This window comes from Anticarsia gemmatalis, chromosome 13, assembly GCF_050436995.1.
Source record: "Anticarsia gemmatalis isolate Benzon Research Colony breed Stoneville strain chromosome 13, ilAntGemm2 primary, whole genome shotgun sequence".
In the NCBI taxonomy this organism is placed as follows: Eukaryota; Metazoa; Arthropoda; class Insecta; order Lepidoptera; family Erebidae; genus Anticarsia; species Anticarsia gemmatalis.
Genome location: NC_134757.1, coordinates 3,600,951 through 3,621,318, shown reverse-complemented (window position 1 = coordinate 3,621,318; position 20,368 = coordinate 3,600,951). Strand labels below are relative to the sequence as shown.

Genomic DNA, 20,368 nt, shown 5'->3' with positions numbered 1-20,368 from the left:
TGAAAATAATAAACAATTTTATAAGATTAAAGATATCCTTTATTTATGACATTTTCATTGGCTCGTAATATTTAAATGGGTAGTATATTTTAATTCACACAGATTTTCTAATTCATGATAATATAATTAATAACAAACCTTAGGTTATTGAGATTACGGAGAAAAATACTATACAAAAAATTTATTTGATTTAATAACATAATGCTCTACTCGACTAAACGGTATTGCCAATTAATATACACTGGACCATTTTTAATCTATGGAAAAAACAATAATGGATGAAATTGCAAATGGCTTCTAACGTTGCTTTTGCTGTTTTACGTTTAACATTGTGAATTTATTTCAGTTTATTGTGTTTATTTTGTGTTAAGTGAGTAAAATACAAAAATTTGGCCATAACATAAAACAAGTAAGTGCTTAAATAAAATTTCGAATGTTAAAATCTTACGGAACCGGCGTCTGTTTACCATGCTTCTTTCGTTCTTTCATTAACTACGAACTGTTACGCTTGTTGAGGTGGCGTTAGTCGTAAATGGTTCTTTGATTTTGTAGAAGGCGGTCAGCCATGTCGCTGCCGCCGTATCTGCTGGGGCCCAACCCCTGGGCCACAATGATGGCGCAGCAGCAGTTGGCGGCGGCGCAGCAAGCAGCGCTGCAAGCCCACGCCGCCGCCGCTGCCGCTGCGCCTCCGGTGCCGCCCGCACAGCCTCCTAAACCACATCATATACCGGAAGAAAAAATTAAAGAAAAAGGTATGTTATTATTGTAATAATTATTTTAGGTTATATTTAAGTATATCATAGCGTCTTTTAGATTGACTGTTTGATACTGATTGAATGCCGTCTTATTTATCTTACATTATTACAGTTATAGTATTGATTGTAATTCGAAGTACAACTCGATTTTTTTTAGAATTTTGCTTTAGACTCTTCTGCAAGTACAATGTATGCATCCATAGCTTCTATTGCAAACAATCCTAAGAAATAGTGATTACCTATTGTTAGTTTTATCATGTTATCAAAATGAAAGAATACCATACCCATGTAGATAATAATATTTTTAACAATTGAACCTAAATTGAGTAAAGTATCAACTGAGGCAGGTATATCATTTAGGTGCCTAAAAGTTACATCTTCACTGGTCACCAAATAATACCTAGTTAGTTTTACCCATATTGATCACTAATTGCTCAATGCATTGCAATTCAGTGGTACATATTTTGTTTTCAAAATATGTACTTACAATTATGATTTGGCTTTTACTAACCAGAAATCTAGTATATCATTAATCGTAAAAAGGATAAGTGCAATATTCAAATTCTGAAGTTACTGACATATCTACATAGACTAGAACAGAACATAGAAACTATAAAACATAGGTACATAGTTTGATATGAATGCTACATACATACATCTGTAATATACAATGACATTTGAAACAGTGGGATTTTAGTATACATTGATTGTTTTCAATCAATTACAGGGTGCTTAAATTATAATAATAATTTGTCATACTTCATTACAATACATAAAACATCACTAAGCTTAGCAATGGATGTCTTTAGTTGCTTCTGAGCAATAATATTAGCTTTTAACTGTATATAAGTATAAACATAATTTCACCCCTTTTTTACTACAATTCTATCAAATGTTTTACTTATCTATTGAGTAGGACATTTAAATTATCACAATGGGGTAATAGAAATTGCAATAGGTTATAATTTATCAGTCTGAGACTCACTGGTAAATGCTGATGTTGCATACATATAAACATAATGATAGTTTATTTATATTAAACTATCTAAAATGCATGTCTTTAAGTATTGGTACACCATAGGTTCTGTTGAGATAGAGATTTATAAGGATTTTTCTTATAATAAGCTAGTTACAGCAGCACCAAAACCATGTCATTTCTCATGTTTGCGTGCATATAATGTCAATAGATTCTGCCTTTGCTTCAATACCTTGCTGAATAAAGTATCATGATCACAAGTGGTCATAGGTAAGGCTTATCAATGAAATATATCAGTGTTCATTAAATTGTCTTTATCAGTACATCAATAAACCTTGTCTGAATAAACTATTGTCCCTTCATTGAAATTATGTTCTTATTTGTCATGCCTTTATCCCATGTCAATTGAATGGAAGAATTGGCTAATGTTTTCACATCAGACTGTCATCCTGACGTCAACACTCTTGATGTTATGGAAATTATTAAAAGTCAATTTAACCATTTTATCACAGCTCAAAAATGGATGCAACTACAATCAAAACGCTTCGCCGAGAAGAGAAAGTTCGGCTTTGTGGATGCTCAAAAGGAGGACATGCCTCCCGAACACATCCGAAAAATCATCAGGGACCATGGAGACATGACCAGTCGCAAATACAGGCACGACAAACGAGTCTACCTAGGTGCTTTAAAATACATGCCACATGCAGTCATGAAACTTTTAGAAAATATGCCTATGCCTTGGGAACAAATCCGTGACGTCAAAGTCCTGTATCACATCACTGGAGCCATCACATTCGTGAACGAAATCCCATGGGTTATAGAGCCTGTGTATATTGCTCAATGGGGCACCATGTGGATCATGATGCGTAGAGAGAAACGTGATCGTAGGCATTTCAAGCGTATGAGGTTCCCGCCGTTCGATGATGAGGAACCGCCGCTAGATTACGCTGACAACATCCTGGACGTAGAACCATTAGAGCCTATCCAGATTGAACTGGATCCGGAAGAAGATGGAGCGGTCGCGTCATGGTTTTATGACCACAAACCTTTACTAGGCACGAAACACGTAAATGGTTCTACATATAGGAAGTGGAACTTGACATTGCCACAAATGGCTACACTATACCGTCTTGGAAACCAGTTGCTGACTGACTTGGTCGACGACAATTACTTCTATTTGTTTGATTCAAAGAGTTTCTTCACGGCAAAGGCTTTGAACATGGCTATACCTGGTGGCCCTAAGTTTGAACCTCTGGTGAAAGACAACTCAGCTGGCGATGAAGACTGGAATGAGTTTAACGACATCAACAAGATTATCATCCGTCAGCCAATTAGGACAGAGTACAGGATCGCTTTCCCGTATTTATACAACAATTTGCCGCATTTCGTCCAATTGTCATGGTAAGTTTCATTTATAAATATTCATTTTTTCTTAACAGGTTCAAAATTGTATTTACTTAAGAAATACCTGCTATTTTCTAAACATTTCAATACAAACTTGCTACCACATCTCGCAAAAACACAGTATTTTTGTTAAATTGAGTTGTTATTGTAATCTAACTTTTTTACTATCTAGGTACCACACACCAAATGTGGTATACATCAAAACAGAGGATCCTGATCTACCAGCGTTCTACTTCGATCCTCTTATCAATCCTATTTCCCATCGCCACTCTGTCAAGTCTTACGACCCACTGCCTGATGAGGAAGAGTTTGTGTTGCCTGAGGAAGTCAGCCCATTCTTGCAGGAGACTGCTCTGTACACTGACAATACTGCCAATGGAATTGCACTGCTATGGGCACCTAGGCCTTTCAACATGAGATCAGGTAAGAATTTACTAAGTCACAAATTGATAGTAGGTACATAAAACTAAATTATTAGTAAAGTGCATTGACATTAAAAAAAAATAAACCTAATTATTTTAGATTGGACTCAAGGTCTAACTCCTCCCCCTCATTTGGGAGGAGATAATTGCCCTGCAGTGGGAGAGTAACAGGTTAAAAAAAAAAATTGTTATGTTTTAGACACAAACATAAGCAAAATAATTACATTGTTTATGATCATCATATTATTCGGGACTAAAATGAATGATTGATTGAAAGTTATGGCTATTATGTCAATCTTTTTGTATTTCGGAGCTTGAAATCATATATTTAGCAATAACATCTATAGTTTTTACTGTTCATGATTAGTATTCTGTAGTATAACGTTTTTTCCTACAGGTCGCACACGCCGTGCTATCGACGTCCCTCTTGTCAAGACATGGTACAAAGAACATTGCCCTCCCGGCCAGCCTGTGAAAGTCAGGGTCTCGTATCAAAAGCTTCTCAAGTACTATGTTCTTAATGCACTTAAGCATAGACCACCAAAGCCACAGAAGAAGAGGTAAAGTGCTTGTATTCTTATTTCTGTTAATAGCTTATGTGTACTTTTGGCCTAATGATTTACAAATATAATCAACTTGTATCTTAAGAGCTTTCAAGAACAACACACTTAATTATGAAATTTTATTGAAAACAAGTCCATTGTGACTCTAAACATAATCTGAAATTGTGCCATCTCATTTTTATTAATTCAGCATAAAGCGAAACAGAAATACAAAGACACGTTCGCATTTGCAATATTAGCATGGACTACTTTACAACAGCCATTCACCATTAATTTAAATGTTAGTTATTTCAGACAAGTAAAACTAACTTGCTTGTCACCAGATACCTATTCCGCTCATTCAAATCAACAAAGTTCTTCCAAACAACAACCTTGGATTGGGTAGAAGCTGGTCTTCAAGTATGCCGTCAAGGGTACAATATGCTGAACTTGCTTATTCACCGTAAAAACTTGAACTACCTACATTTGGACTACAACTTTAACTTGAAACCAGTGAAGACTTTGACTACTAAGGAGCGAAAGAAGTCTCGGTTTGGTAATGGTAAGTATTTTTCACTAATTAGATATTTATTATGGAATATGTAGATTTTTATGTTGATGGAGCAAGCAGTAATGTATCCCAACCAAAATAAAGTTGATTTTGATAAAAAATTACATTCCGAGATCTTCAACGATATAGTTAGCGAATTAGTAACTGAATCGTTGCATATCGTCGCCATTTCAGACAGTAGACTCAATTAGAAAAGGTCGTGATTTCTTGGTCACTATATTTAACTGAAATCATTACCCCATTATTTCGTAGTCTGGATATGTGTTATCGAAATTTTCTGTGAAAGGCAACATTAATAGCCTAGAATTAAATAATGTCTTTACTATACATTTATATTAGTCTTGTTATTTTTAAGTTCGAAAATAAATTGACACTCTTTTCCAGCATTCCACTTGTGCCGTGAGATTCTCCGTCTTACAAAGCTGATTGTCGACTCCCACGTGCAGTACCGGCTCAACAACGTGGATTCCTTCCAGTTAGCTGATGGTCTTCAGTACATATTTGCGCACGTCGGTCAGCTCACTGGCATGTACCGATACAAGTACAAGCTCATGAGACAGATCCGTATGTGCAAGGATTTGAAACATCTCATCTATTATCGGTTTAACACGGTGAGTTTAGTAACTTATTTATGCTAGACTAGCTCCGTCAGTCAGTTTTCTGGAGCTAAAAAATACCTTGTATTAGTCCAGGTTATAAACTGCCATGAGTGGCAAAATTCATTATAATCAATTCAGCGGTTTTTGCATAATGGAGTAGCAAACATACAAACATCCTCACAAACTTGGGCATTCATAATCTAAAGTCAGTCTTTTTTGTTTTGAAATGGTCACGTATAAAAATAAAGCTACATAATATTCAGTTGATTTGAAGAGTAACACTGCATACTTATACCTAACAAATCTGATAGTTATTATGTGTGTTACTCATAGGGTCCAGTATCCAAAGGCCCTGGCTGTGGTTTCTGGGCGCCAGGCTGGCGAGTGTGGCTGTTCTTCATGAGAGGCATCACGCCACTGCTGGAGCGGTGGCTCGGCAACTTGCTGTCCAGGCAGTTCGAGGGAAGACATTCCAAAGGTAAGTCGAAGAAAACTTCAAATCACTTACATTAACTTCTTCAACTCAAGTTGAGTTACGTTATGAAAAACCTTAGTGATACATGTAATGCATGTAAGTAATTCGATGTCCTCTTCCGATCCTTAAACCATGAAACTGCTGACTCAATATTAGCTCTTGAAACTGGCCTCAATCATCTACATAATATATCTATTCTGTTGTTGTCTTTTCTATTGCAAAGGATTTTATAGGCCCACTATTTAACATAGATGTTTAAGTCAAACTATTCTCTCCTTACAAGGTGTTGCCAAAACGGTGACGAAGCAGCGCGTAGAGTCTCACTTCGACTTGGAGCTGCGCGCGTCAGTGATGCACGACATCGTCGACATGATGCCTGAAGGTATCAAGCAGAACAAGGCCAGGACTATCCTGCAACATCTGTCCGAAGCCTGGCGGTGCTGGAAGGCTAATATTCCTTGGAAGGTTTGTATTATGATAAAAAAACTACTTTTTTGTGACCAACACTTCACAAAAGAACCTTGTACTTAGCTTTTACAAAAGTTTCGATTTATCTAGGCGTGATGAACACACGTCAAAGTCGCCTACTTGGCTACTCATGACGGCAGCTCTTTTTATTAAAAGAATCATCAATTGTTGACAACCTTTGAAACGGTCGCTGAGTTCAAGTCGTCATCGTTGATGTGCGGATTCCACTATACTCTTTTCTTAAGAATTTAGTTGCAATTGATTCACTATAGCATAATCTTTTTTTTTTTTTTTTACACAGGTGCCAGGTCTCCCAACTCCAATAGAGAACATGATCCTCCGTTACGTGAAGATGAAGGCAGATTGGTGGACGAACACGGCGCACTACAACCGTGAGCGTATACGTCGCGGCGCCACTGTCGACAAGACTGTGTGCAAGAAGAACTTGGGACGACTCACTAGGTTGTACCTCAAGGCTGAACAGGAGAGACAGCACAATTATCTTAAGGTGAGGTTCCGTTACAAAAATAAGCATTTTCTAAAAGAAGGAAGCTACGGCAGTTCTTTGCGGTCTGAAGTGCATTTTTGGGATAGTTAATCGCGATTTCCGACTTTCAAAGTAATGTAACTTAATATAGCTGTTTTTTTTATACTATCATAAAATGCTAGATCTAATCTTTGTTCGTCATTGTTCTACTTATTTTTTCGTATTATTCGTAAGACTAATAAATGTTGTACAAAAAAATCTTTATAATAATGAAAAACATAAAGTTAACCAACATTTTAATCAGTAAAAGGTGACTAAAAGTCTTCTGTATCAACAGGACGGTCCCTACATCTCGCCAGAAGAAGCCGTGGCCATCTACACAACGACGGTCCATTGGCTCGAGTCCCGTCGTTTCGCGCCCATTCCCTTCCCTCCTCTATCGTACAAACACGACACCAAACTACTCATCTTAGCGTTGGAGAGGCTGAAGGAAGCGTACAGCGTCAAGTCCCGCCTGAATCAAAGTCAGAGAGAAGAGTTGGGGCTCATAGAACAAGCATATGATAACCCTCACGAGGCGCTGTCTAGAATCAAACGTCATTTGCTCACGCAGAGAACGTTCAGAGAGGTAAGTTGAAATAATGAACATGATGCATATAAAAATTGACGTTGTTATGACCGTTAATTTTCACCATTCTATGGTTCCAATATTCTTGACGTTGTACCGACAATTTAAAAACTATTACTAATCATGGAAAACGTCCGTTGTTTGTATGTTTGTAAAAATCCCCTCGACACAAGAGCAATTCTTAGTGCGGGAGCTGTGTTTAAAAAAAAAATTGAGAAAAAATGCGATGAAGCTTATTTAATCTTTGTCTCATTCACAGGTCGGTATAGAATTCATGGACCTATACTCCCACTTGGTGCCTGTATACGACGTGGAGCCTCTAGAGAAGATCACCGACGCCTACTTAGATCAATACTTATGGTACGAAGCAGACAAACGGAGGCTGTTGCCGCCGTGGGTCAAACCTGCTGACACGGAACCGTCGCCGCTACTCGTGTATAAGTGGTGCCAAGGTATGAACTCTTAACATATTTTCGATATACTTTGCGACGATAATTTTATGTTTTTGTTGTGTTTATTTGAAATTTTTAGCCCTTGTGTAACTTAAAGATATAATTGTACAATCAACGATTTCCACGACAACGAAAGCAAGGCAAGTCTTCCTTGCTTTCAAGTTTCGGGCTTAACAAGTTCGCTTTTCGCTAATATTTCGCCGCTTAGAAATACGAAGCAGTTATTTTATTGTCTCGCGTCGTCTTCAAAAATGTACCTTCATCAACTTGGCATCTGAAGCAAGAAGTCCTAGAAGCTATGCGACCGCCCAGGGTGTGCGTTGTGGCAAAGGAGATCTACACAGTTGATCATCCCCTTGTTACAAACCTCACCTTGGTCGGTTGCACTAACATCTGGATCACACCACCGAGAGAAGAAAGAAGAAATTTACTTTGAAATTATCTAATCTATTCCTTGTTTATTTCCAGCTTTGTTTCGACATTTATTTCTATATACGTCTTTTTCTAGAACCTGGCTTCGGAATATCGCAAATTAAAACCATGAATAAAAACTTCTTTGGTCATTGTTAATTGATAGTTTTTTTGTCTCTATAATAATTTTGAACGAATGATAAAGAACGAAAATGCTAACACAAATAGCCAAGTTAAACCTCACTAATAAAAGAGTTGCAAAAAAGATTAGGATTTTCTTTCTATGGATTACTTCGGTATTTATAATAGTAATGTTTGTCTAGGTATAAACAATCTACAAGACGTATGGGAGGTGGGCGAGGGTGAATGCAACGTGCTACTAGAGTCGCGCTTTGAGAAACTGTACGAGAAGATCGACTTGACGCTGCTCAATCGACTGCTACGTCTGATCGTCGATCACAACATCGCTGATTATATGACTGCTAAGAACAACGTTATTATTAATTATAAGGTAAGAATATACACTAAATTGTCGTATAAAATAAATAAATTCAAATAAAAAACAACGTATTTTATGATAAACAAACACATTATGAAAGTTTTTCACGATAGACATTTGTTTTTTTCCTATACATTTCTCTGATTGATTTTGTCGTATTTAAATCGTAACTGCTCGTTTGTTTCAAGCCCAACTTGCGCAACACTGCAAGTCTTTTCTATTAGTTGTTACTATCTTTTCGTTAACCCTCAAAATCTTTGCTTTGCTATAATATGTCGAAGAAATCTCTGACACCATTGAATATTCAATATAAGTGTACAAATAATTCATACTATTTTATCCCACAGGACATGAACCACACAAACTCGTACGGTATCATCCGAGGTCTTCAATTCGCCTCCTTCATCGTGCAGTACTACGGTCTAGTACTAGACCTGTTGGTGCTCGGTCTGCAGCGTGCGAGCGAGATGGCAGGTCCGCCGCAGCTGCCCAACGACTTCCTCTCCTACCAAGACCGCCAGACAGAGACGGCGCATCCTATTAGATTGTACTGCAGATATGTGGATAGGATTCATATATTCTTTAGGTTGGTATTTATCTACATAATATCGGTATTACATTTTTCATGTAATTAATGGGCTATGATAAATTGATATTCAATTTCCAAAAGTTATTTGTTATTACTTCTTTACTACTTGACATTACTTATTTATCCATATACATTAAGAAATAAGTTTGTGTTAAATATAACAGACATTTTGGCATTAGTAGCTCTGCCTACACCAAAGTAGTGCTATTATTTAAATAAGTAACTAAGGCGTATCAATTGTAAGTGTAAAATAAATAAAATCATGCCTTAATTAGTAGGCAGATACCCAAAAACTTGATATCATGCTACAAGATAGTTATACATATTGAAAATGTTTATAATTTACATTCTTCAAACAGGTTTACAGCAGAGGAAGCTCGCGACCTCATTCAGCGGTATTTGACAGAACACCCAGATCCCAACAACGAGAACATCGTAGGATATAACAATAAGAAGTGCTGGCCGAGAGACGCGAGGATGCGTCTGATGAAACATGATGTTAATCTGTAAGTATAGTCGAAATTAGAAATAAAATAACATGAAATGTTTGGTGTAATAAAATTAATTAAGTCTGTTTTTCCGGATTATTTATGACGATTTGACAGATAAATGCATAGGAAAATTGCTCAAAACGCCAAAAATATTCTTTAAATAATGTGTAGTGATAGAAAAAAATGGTGCTTGGAAAGTATAGGTTTATAAGTCCTCTACTGCTTTATTCTGTAAAAATAGAGATGATTTTATATCAACAAAATTTCCAGGTCAATTCATTAGATATTAATTTGTATTATGTTGTCCACAGTGGCCGCGCCGTATTCTGGGACATAAAGAATCGTCTGCCTCGATCAGTGACAACCATCCAGTGGGAGAACAGCTTCGTCTCAGTCTATTCTAAGGACAATCCTAACCTGTTGTTCAATATGGCCGGTTTTGAGTGCAGGATATTACCAAAGGTAAAACCTATTTTAAGTCATATTATAAATGATTAATTTCCTCCAAAAATGTTCCAATAATAATTTTAAACAATTGAATAATAAAGAATGATGCGTGTATTGCGTGTTTTTCTTTGTTGGCTATTGTAATGGCTATGAAAATATTTAAGCGCAATCTTATAGTTATGGCTATAGAACAATTAGACAAAGTTCGATAGATAGTGTCTTCAGACTAGCAGCAGCTAATGTGTATACGTGTGTGTGTGTGCAGTGCCGCAGCCAGCACGAGGAGCTGTGCCACCGCGACGGCGTGTGGAACCTGCAGAACGAGGTGACCAAGGAGCGCACGGCGCAGTGCTACCTGCGCGTGGACGACGAGTCGCTGGCGCGCTTCCACAACCGCGTGCGCCAGATCCTCATGGCGTCCGGCTCCACCACCTTCACCAAGATCGTCAACAAGTGGAACACCGCGCTCATCGGTACACACTTACATTCCTTCTGCTGTCACTTATAATAACTATATTTCCGCGTCACATTCATTGCAACCTATTAGATATTAAACTGAAAAGATTAATATGTTATGATACTTTATCTTTGTCCACGTCAAAAGAAACTACTACCGACTCTTATGCCAAGACATCAGTCCCGGTTAGCCAGTAATTACCGAATAATGCTATGAACTACATATCAATAAATAAAATATTAGAACCGCCCATATAAGAATCGCACCTTAAAGTTAACCTCAAATACTATTTATTGACAAATTCCTATCTCCTATAGGTCTAATGACGTACTTCCGTGAAGCCGTGGTCAACACACAGGAGCTTCTAGACTTGCTTGTCAAGTGCGAGAACAAGATACAAACGCGTATCAAGATCGGTCTCAACTCTAAAATGCCTTCGCGTTTCCCGCCCGTCGTGTTCTACACGCCTAAAGAGTTGGGTGGACTCGGCATGTTGTCTATGGGACACGTTTTGATACCACAGGTGAGTGAAATTACTTTATGCTCAAATTTAACACGGTTTCTCTCAATAGGGTCACTTGATCACTTTGGATACATTTGTCAGTTTTCCAATATCAGATCCCAAATACTCTTGGTTGTGACGTTACCACTGCTTCGAAATGTTAGGCCCTTATGAAAATAAACTTGAAACACAATTTTATTTATTATAGAAGTTATGATATGTTTTAAAAAATGATAATTTTATTGGTATATTATAATAAAAGTCTAATGTTACACATGTTTACACACTGCAAACCTCACAAAACTCTAATTAAAACAGGTCCCATCTCACCAGTTGCTGTTATTTTTACCATCCTGGTAGTCTTTCAACACAGTTTCATAACTATCAATTCTCCCACAGTCGGATCTCCGCTGGTCGAAGCAGACAGACGTGGGCATCACCCACTTCCGTTCAGGCATGTCTCACGACGAAGATCAGTTGATTCCCAACTTGTACCGCTACATACAGCCGTGGGAGGCTGAGTTCGTTGACTCACAGCGCGTGTGGGCCGAGTACGCGCTCAAGAGACAAGAGGCCAACGCTCAGAACAGGTAATACACGAACTAATTTTACTCTTAACTTTATTCTTTATCTTACTTGTTAATACTTGAAAGTTAAGAAAGCTTTAACTAAACATCCTAAAATTATATGTAATGCGCTAGGCTAGCAAGCGTGGGATCGAGGTTTTGAGTCCCACCCAAAGCACAACCTATGTAACTCATTCCTTTTTTAACTTGGCTAAGGTTGAGAATTCCACAAAAAAGGAGAGGTTATCTTAAGAAGACGATGTGGACTGTTTACTGATGTTTTCGGTCATTGACAACAATACTATAAACAAAGTGATGAATCGCGTAGGGGTCCTGAAACCAGAGGTGCCCTGTGCTCTGGAGACGTGCGTTCACGTTGTGCTTGCTGATCGCACTGACACAACGTGCCGTACGTCTGATAATACGCTAACTGATCAAAATACTCCACCAAACACAATACCATCTTCAGTATAAACCGAATTTAACCGTGAATAAATTTTGTTCTAGACGTCTAACGCTTGAAGATTTAGAGGACTCGTGGGATAGAGGTATTCCTCGTATCAACACGCTCTTCCAGAAAGACAGGCATACGCTCGCTTATGATAAGGGATGGCGTATTCGTACTGAGTTCAAACAGTATCAGGTGAGTTTGAAATGAAGTCTCACAAGTTGTAAAGAAACATTACGACGACTTGCATAAAATTATTTTTTAAAGCACGCTTTTAACGTTAAACGAGGATAAATAATATTACTTAGAACTTAATCACAAAAATATCTAAAAAATCCTTATTATTGCGGTTTCAAAAGTTTCGTATAAAGTATGGCAGGCTTCAAGTAGTTGAAGTTTGATCACTTGATTTTCTTCAGTCTTTAATCTAAATCTATATATTTCCTATGTTTTAAGTTTCTTTTTCTATCTTTAGTTGGTTCAATATAGCAATCAAATTATTAATATTTTCTTCTTTTTGGTGTTCTTCTTCTTTTAGGTGTTAAAACAGAATCCGTTCTGGTGGACGCATCAGCGGCACGACGGTAAGCTGTGGAACTTGAACAACTACCGCACAGACATGATACAGGCGCTCGGCGGAGTCGAGGGTATTCTCGAGCACACACTCTTCAAGGGCACCTACTTCCCTACTTGGGAGGGTCTATTCTGGTCAGTATACAAAACTTATAACTAAATAGTAATACTATTACAAGGATTTTATTATTGCAAGAAATAAAAATTGTTTTTGTATGTGGTCTGTAAAGTTATGTCTAATATTTTACGAATAGAAGGTAACAGTTAGTTTTAGTACGAAAAAATATGCATTGAATTATTTGTTATTTAAATAATAATATGGTACTAAACGATCGATATTGTTTGAAAGCGTATTTTATTAACAACATTTTCTAATAATGCTATTTACTTTCGCGTACAGGGAGAAAGCATCAGGTTTCGAAGAGTCGATGAAGTACAAGAAGCTGACCAACGCCCAGCGTTCCGGTTTGAACCAGATTCCCAACCGTCGGTTCACACTCTGGTGGTCGCCTACTATCAACAGAGCCAATGTGTATGTTGGTTTCCAGGTAAGCACGCTCACCTTATTCCTTATGTTTAACAAGAACTAGTTACACCCCTTTTTAGAAAAGACTGTCAATATAATCTCGAGATCATATAAGTTATGAAATAATACAGATGTTATGCGAAAATAAGTTGTTTTATAATATCACTGCAATTTACCTTCTTGTCATTTTAATCTAGGTTACATTGGCTGACTGGTGCTCTGTAGAGTATCGTCATGTTTTTGTGTTTGTCTTTCAGTAAGCAATTGTTTTGTTACACAGGTACAACTGGACTTGACTGGAATATTCATGCACGGCAAGATCCCCACGCTGAAGATCTCGCTTATTCAAATCTTTAGGGCTCACTTGTGGCAGAAGGTGCACGAGTCTATTGTCATGGACTTGTGTCAGGTAAACAAATTATTATAATATTCTTGTAGCCTAGAATATTTTGAATTACACTGGAGGGCAGATAAATCGACATACGCTTTTCCACACTGAAATGGACACATCCTAACAACGTCACTGTCAAAGTGCCTTCAGATTTATTGACATTGTGTGTATTGAAGTGTACAAATAATAAGTGTTCTACTTTTATCCAACAAATGCAAATAGCGGATAAAAAATTGTTTTATACTTACTAATATTCTATTTGTTTCGATATTTCGTCTTGATTGTTTTCGAAGTTTGACGCTATTATATTATACAATCATTATTATAAAATAATTGTCATGTTTCTCCAATAACCCAGGTGTTCGATCAAGAGCTGGACGCGCTAGAGATCGAGACAGTGCAGAAGGAAACCATTCACCCTCGTAAGTCGTACAAGATGAACTCTTCGTGCGCTGACATTTTGCTCTTCTCTGCATACAAGTGGAACGTGTCCAGACCCTCACTACTTGCTGATACCAAGTAAGAATCATAATTCATTTTTTTTTATTATACATACAAGTTGCAGATCAAATATTATATGATCACTACATTTTTTGACATTTTACTAAGTTTACTTGATCCCTGTTTCAAAATGATGGCCTGATGGAGTTGATGAATGGTTATCTAAAATATAGTTGCTAACAAAAATATTGGACCCCAACAGATTCACACAGAATCCATTGATGTAGATGATAAGGATTCTGTGTCGAACCTACGGTATTTGATGCTGTTGATGGAGATAGACATCAAATTATAACTCCATACACCGCGGCTGCCGGTCAAGTAGTCTTGAACTATCATCTATAATAATCTGTGCTAATAAACATTCATACTTCCTCAACACTCTTCTATTATTTCATCGTATGCATGATGCATATACCATAACCATGCCGTATTAATAATATTATATTTAGTCACAAAAATTATAATTTAGTGGGGTTCTGTAAATTTAGGTTTTGTTTGAATGCTGCTGTGTATAGTCTAACATTTAATTCTATTTACAGAGACACAATGGACAACACAACGACTCAGAAGTACTGGCTAGACATTCAACTACGTTGGGGAGACTACGACTCGCACGACGTTGAACGTTACGCGAGAGCAAAGTTCTTAGACTACACTACAGATAACATGTCTATCTATCCCTCACCTACTGGACTGCTGATTGCTATCGATCTGGCCTACAACTTGCACAGTGCATACGGCAACTGGTTCCCGGGCTGCAAGCCGCTGATACAACAAGCTATGGCGAAGATAATGAAGGCGAACCCCGCTTTGTACGTGTTGCGTGAACGTATCCGCAAGGCGTTGCAACTGTACTCCTCCGAGCCCACCGAGCCTTACCTCTCCAGTCAGAACTATGGTGAACTGTTCTCAAACCAGATCATTTGGTAAGACCTTTATACACTTTATAACTAATATTATAATAAATTTTTTAGATAATTTCCAATACCTTTCATGTACTTTAGTGGTGCCACTACAACCCCGAAGTATTTTGAATGATCTGTAAGGTGATTAAACAGTACGAGTAATTTTTAAAAGTGTCATGCAAATGATACTTCGTCATAAAAGTGTGGAAATTATCTCAAGAAATTGATTTCAAGAATTGAACCTTAAGAAAAAAAAAAACGCTCTACATGACTGTTTTTAAAGTTATCCGGAAATACAAACAACTACGCTTTTTGCTTCGGTCTGTTCGACCTATGGCACAGGTTACACTGGCCGTTGTCCCAAGCTACCAGCCAATAATAACGTGATATTTGCCTACAGGTTCGTAGACGACACAAACGTGTACCGAGTGACGATCCACAAGACATTCGAAGGCAATCTAACGACGAAGCCGATCAACGGCGCCATCTTCATATTCAACCCGCGCACTGGACAGCTGTTCTTGAAGATCATTCACACGAGTGTGTGGGCCGGACAGAAACGTCTTGGACAGGTATGAAGCACATAAATTTACAAAGCTACTGTTTAATGGAGAAACATGTCGCAGTGGTTTCACATCCCTAATTTGTTATTAATTTAAAATTACAACTAATGATGTTACAAAACATCTGATCAATAATTACATTTGTCACTGTATTGCCAGTAACTTTGTAGGTTATAACCCCCGGTATCTAAGGCTTAAGACTTGAGGTCTAAGCTCAAATAAACATGACAGTTTGAATAGATAAAATACTACTAAATGTGCCTCAGAAACCGGGCATTAGTATGTAAACTGTAAAACCCCTGTGATAAAAAAAGCACAGAAAATGTAAAAAAAAAACTGCTTTCCTAACAAAACAAAGTGATGAATCGCGTAGGGGTCCTGAAACCAGAGGTGCCCTGTGCTCTGGGGACGTGCGAACACGTTGTGCTTGCTGATCGCACTGACGCAACGTGCCGTACGTCTGATAATACGCTTACTGATCAAATACGACACCTCAAAACAATAGGCCTTTTTAAAACAATATGTACATTTAGTATGTTTTGTTGTTTAGCTCGCCAAATGGAAGACCGCTGAAGAAGTAGCAGCGTTAATTCGTTCTTTACCTGTGGAGGAGCAGCCTAAACAAATTATTGTCACGAGAAAGGGCATGTTGGATCCCCTTGAGGTGAGTTTTACATAAAATTAGGTTCTTGGCTGTTGGTTAAAATTTTATCGTCGAGAGTTCCTATTTAGATTTTTAGAGGTTTTGAGTCAATGAAATCTTAATCAAATGTGATTTAATTAGAACTAATCTTTATTATTCTAATCAAAGTTTAAGAGAGCATAGAGATTTAGAAGAATGAACTGCTATTTAAAATGTACTTTCTTTGTAGAAAACAGTTCATTTATGAAACTATATGTGATAACACGATTTCTTCTACTCTAGGTGCACTTGTTAGACTTCCCGAACATCGTGATCAAAGGTTCGGAGCTGCAGCTGCCGTTCCAGGCTTGTCTCAAGGTGGAGAAGTTCGGTGACCTCATCCTGAAGGCCACGGAACCCCAGATGGTCTTGTTCAACTTGTACGATGACTGGCTGAAGACTATCTCTTCATATACCGTAAGTACTTTCACACACACCAAAAATTATCGTGCCTGTTAATCCGGTATATTCCCAGTTGTCCCCTCTAACATTGTCCCCTGGGGTGACAATTGGGAATAAAAGTAAGAAGAAAATTCTTAGTTGTCACTGCGCAGAGGGGACGACTGGGGGAATATACCGTTAATCCCACCCATTGTATTATAGAATGGACTTACAATAAACATAACACCACAAGCCCCTTTACGGTTACTTGGAAGTGTTAAAAGGATTGTGAACAATGTTAAGTCTAACGTTGATGAGAGTATCAATTTCAAGATATGAAGTGATGAATCGCGTAGGGGTCCTGAAACCAGAGATGCCCTGTGCTCTGGAGACGTGCGAACACGTTGTGCTTGCTGATCGCATTGACGCAACGTGCCGTACGTCTGATAATACGCTAACTGATCATATCAACAAATAAATCACAAACTAACTTTAGTAGGATTAATAGCACTTCCTTGATTTATATCTGTTGCACTGCCTATAAACAGAATTCATTTAGGGGACAGCATGTAAACAAGAACTAGTGAGCTATAGTAGGTTTAATAAAAAACCGATTAAACCAACTATCTCTGTGATTATTTATCTCTGTCAAAATCTTATTCCCCCTCTTCTTTATCATATTTTTCGGGAATTTGCCTTCACAATAAATATTAATCTAACTTTTTCGTTCGGCGTAACTTAGGCGTTCAGTCGTCTGATCCTAATCCTGCGCGCACTCCACGTGAACACGGAACGCACGAAGGTACTACTGAAGCCCGACAAGACGACGCTAACAGAGCCTCACCACATCTGGCCCACACTGTCCGATGACGACTGGATCAAGGTGGAAGTGCAACTCAAAGACCTTATCCTCGCTGATTATGGCAAGAAGAACAAGTAAGCGATGATTTTGAACCTATAAACATTAACAATTGCTGACATAACGTTAATATCACTAGCTTTTGCTCTCATTTTTTCATCAAAATATATTATGTAACTCAAAAGTGACTGACTGACCGACAGACTGACATAGCGATCTATCAACGCACTGCTCAAATCACTGGATGGATCGGGCTGAAATTTGGAATGCAGGTAGACGTTATGACGTAGGCATCCGCTTGGAAAAGATTTTGATCAATTCTACCCCCAAGGGGATAAAATAAGGACTGAAAGTTTGTGTGAAAAGTCTGTCCTAAGTCACGAACCACGCGGACGAAGCGAAAAGCTATATTATAAAACACCAGTAATGTAACGAAATAATCCTTCTAGCGTGAACGTGGCGTCGCTCACACAATCAGAGATCCGCGACATCATCTTGGGTATGGAGATATCCGCGCCGTCTGCTCAGCGTCAACAGATCGCCGAGATCGAGAAGCAGAGCAAGGAGCAGTCGCAACTCACGGCCACTACCACCAGGACGGTTAACAAACACGGTGATGAGATCATCACGTCCACCACTAGCAACTATGAGTCGCAGACCTTCAGGTAACAACATCAATTTGTATTAATCTATTGTGTTGTGCAATAATGAGAACATGTATTGCATGCACGAATAACCATAAGTAAATAGAAAAGTATAATATTGTTTTAGCTTATTCTGTTGAAGACATGTTCTCTGTCTTGTAGTAGATAAAAATAATAAAATCAATCAAACAATATGATATCACAATTTAAACCTATATTTCTGTATCTTAGCTCCAAGACGGAATGGCGTGTGCGTGCGATCTCAGCAACAAATCTCCATCTGCGTACGAACCACATTTACGTTAGTTCAGACGACATCAAGGAGAGCGGCTACACTTACATCCTGCCCAAGAACTTGCTCAAGAAGTTCGTCACCATTTCTGATTTGAGAGCACAGGTTAGTTACTATAGTTATTTATCTATATTATTAGGGTAATTCACCAAGCAAATCGGTATTGTAGTGAATATAATCAGAAAAAATATAAAATCGATATAGTATAATTTTTTTTCTATATTCTTCTGTCGTGTCAACGATAGTAACATAGTGCATAAATACATTCATACATTCATATGTAGAAATGTTCTCTATTATCTTTTCTTTATTTAACGTAAGCGGCACTTGTCGTGCTTATTCGTGTATTATTCGTGTTCAGAAGTAAATATAAAACTGATATGTTTAGATCGCGTGCTACCTGTACGGCACGTCTCCGGCGGACAACCCGATGGTGCGCGAGGTGCAGTGCGCCGTGGTGGCGCCGCAGTGGGGCACGCACCAGCAGGTGCACCTGCCGCGCCACCTGCCCAAGCACCCCGCGCTGCAGCACCTGCAGCCGCTCGGCTGGATGCACACGCAGCCCAACGAGCTGCCGCAGCTCTCGCCGCAGGTGACCACCGCTTTACATCACAAATCAGTGTCCAGTGTGTCTTGAAATTTTCAATAAAATTGACATGGTTCTTTTACCCAAGAACTCCTTATACAAGCATTTCGCCACATTGAATATATTTTTTTATATTCTACATCCTTTTCTTTTGATATTTTTAATAATCTACAATTACATTCTTCTTCCAGGATATCACGACTCACGCGAAGATAATGGCTGAAAACCCATCGTGGGATGGCGAAAAGACCATCATCATTACTTGCTCATTCACCCCGGGTTCCTGTTCCCTGACTGCGTACAAACTGACGCCTAGCGGCTACGAATGGGGTGCTCGCAACACGGATAGGGGCAACAATCCTAAGGGATACCTCCCTAGTCATTACGAAAGGGTACAGATGTTGCTGTCTGACCGATTCTTAGGATACTTCATGGTGCCTTCACAGGGGAGCTGGAATTATAATTTCATGGGTAAGAAACTTTTACTGCTGTATACATTCACAGTACGTAATTCTAAACGTATCCTATTCCACAAGATGTGTGAGCTAAATGATATCAATAAAGACCCTGTCAAAGCACGATATATCACTAAATATTTTCAATTTTTTCACCAGGTGTTCGTCACGATCCAAACATGAAATATGGCGTTCAGTTAGGCAATCCTCGTGAGTTCTACCACGAGGTGCACCGACCTGCGCATTTCATGAACTTCGCAGCGATGGAAGACGCCGCCGCGCCAACACTCGCCGCTGACAGAGAAGACTTGTTCGCGTAGACATTTTGAATAACACCCTTCATGTACACAGGCTCGTTACTAAAGATGTCAACGTGACGTGTTTTGTAGCGAGGATGCGTGGTTTCTGTTTGTTTTAGCATGTAAGGGAATTATTGTAAATAAGTGAGAATAAACATTTAATAAATTTGCTAACATGGTTTTATTTCGATCATGCATTGACAGCAATCCCTTGAATACCTATACAAAATTATCAGACAGCTGAACTAAATTCCAGAGGAATTGCATATAGGTAGATTGTATTTTATGAAATTTGGTATGGAGATATTTTGATACCCGACAGAAAGGACATAGGCTTCTTTTTACCCCGGGAAAATGACGTATTTCCCGGGAAAAGTCAGGTGGCGAACGAAGTCGCGAATAATCAATATTATAATGACATTGAATTAACAAAATTCCGTTGTCATGGCAACTGTTTTAATGGCGGATATGTCTTAGCGCGACTTCGTTATAAGAGATATAAATAATTTTGAAACATTT

General features: G+C 38.3%; 1 protein-coding gene across 1 annotated transcript; it reads left to right on the top strand.

The window, feature by feature from the left end:
- Positions 1-269: 269 nt before the first annotated feature.
- Prp8 (pre-mRNA processing factor 8) lies at positions 270-20,019 on the top strand. Its single transcript, XM_076122201.1, has 34 exons — positions 270-409; positions 553-752; positions 2,244-3,132; positions 3,308-3,558; positions 3,955-4,117; positions 4,444-4,661; positions 5,055-5,281; positions 5,603-5,747; positions 6,028-6,209; positions 6,514-6,720; positions 7,037-7,327; positions 7,587-7,779; positions 8,514-8,701; positions 9,037-9,275; positions 9,638-9,784; positions 10,081-10,231; positions 10,482-10,689; positions 10,991-11,196; positions 11,575-11,765; positions 12,249-12,384; positions 12,728-12,897; positions 13,163-13,310; positions 13,569-13,697; positions 14,038-14,198; positions 14,723-15,109; positions 15,489-15,660; positions 16,202-16,315; positions 16,577-16,750; positions 17,457-17,650; positions 18,023-18,238; positions 18,449-18,614; positions 18,898-19,101; positions 19,287-19,566; positions 19,710-20,019. The coding sequence occupies exons 2-34, from the start codon at positions 566-568 to the stop codon at positions 19,868-19,870; spliced, it is 7,095 nt and encodes a 2,364-aa protein (XP_075978316.1). The 5' UTR covers positions 270-409; positions 553-565; the 3' UTR covers positions 19,871-20,019.
- Positions 20,020-20,368: the final 349 nt, after the last annotated feature.

Bases quoted from the DNA above. Each gene is read 5' to 3' on its own strand.
- Prp8 (XM_076122201.1), top strand. From the start codon at position 566: ATGTCGCTGCCGCCGTATCTGCTGGGGCCCAACCCCTGGGCCACAATG. The intron at 7,780-8,513 runs GTATGAACTCTT...ATGTTTGTCTAG, and splicing joins CGTGTATAAGTGGTGCCAAG to GTATAAACAATCTACAAGAC. The intron at 9,785-10,080 runs GTAAGTATAGTC...TGTTGTCCACAG, and splicing joins ATGAAACATGATGTTAATCT to TGGCCGCGCCGTATTCTGGG.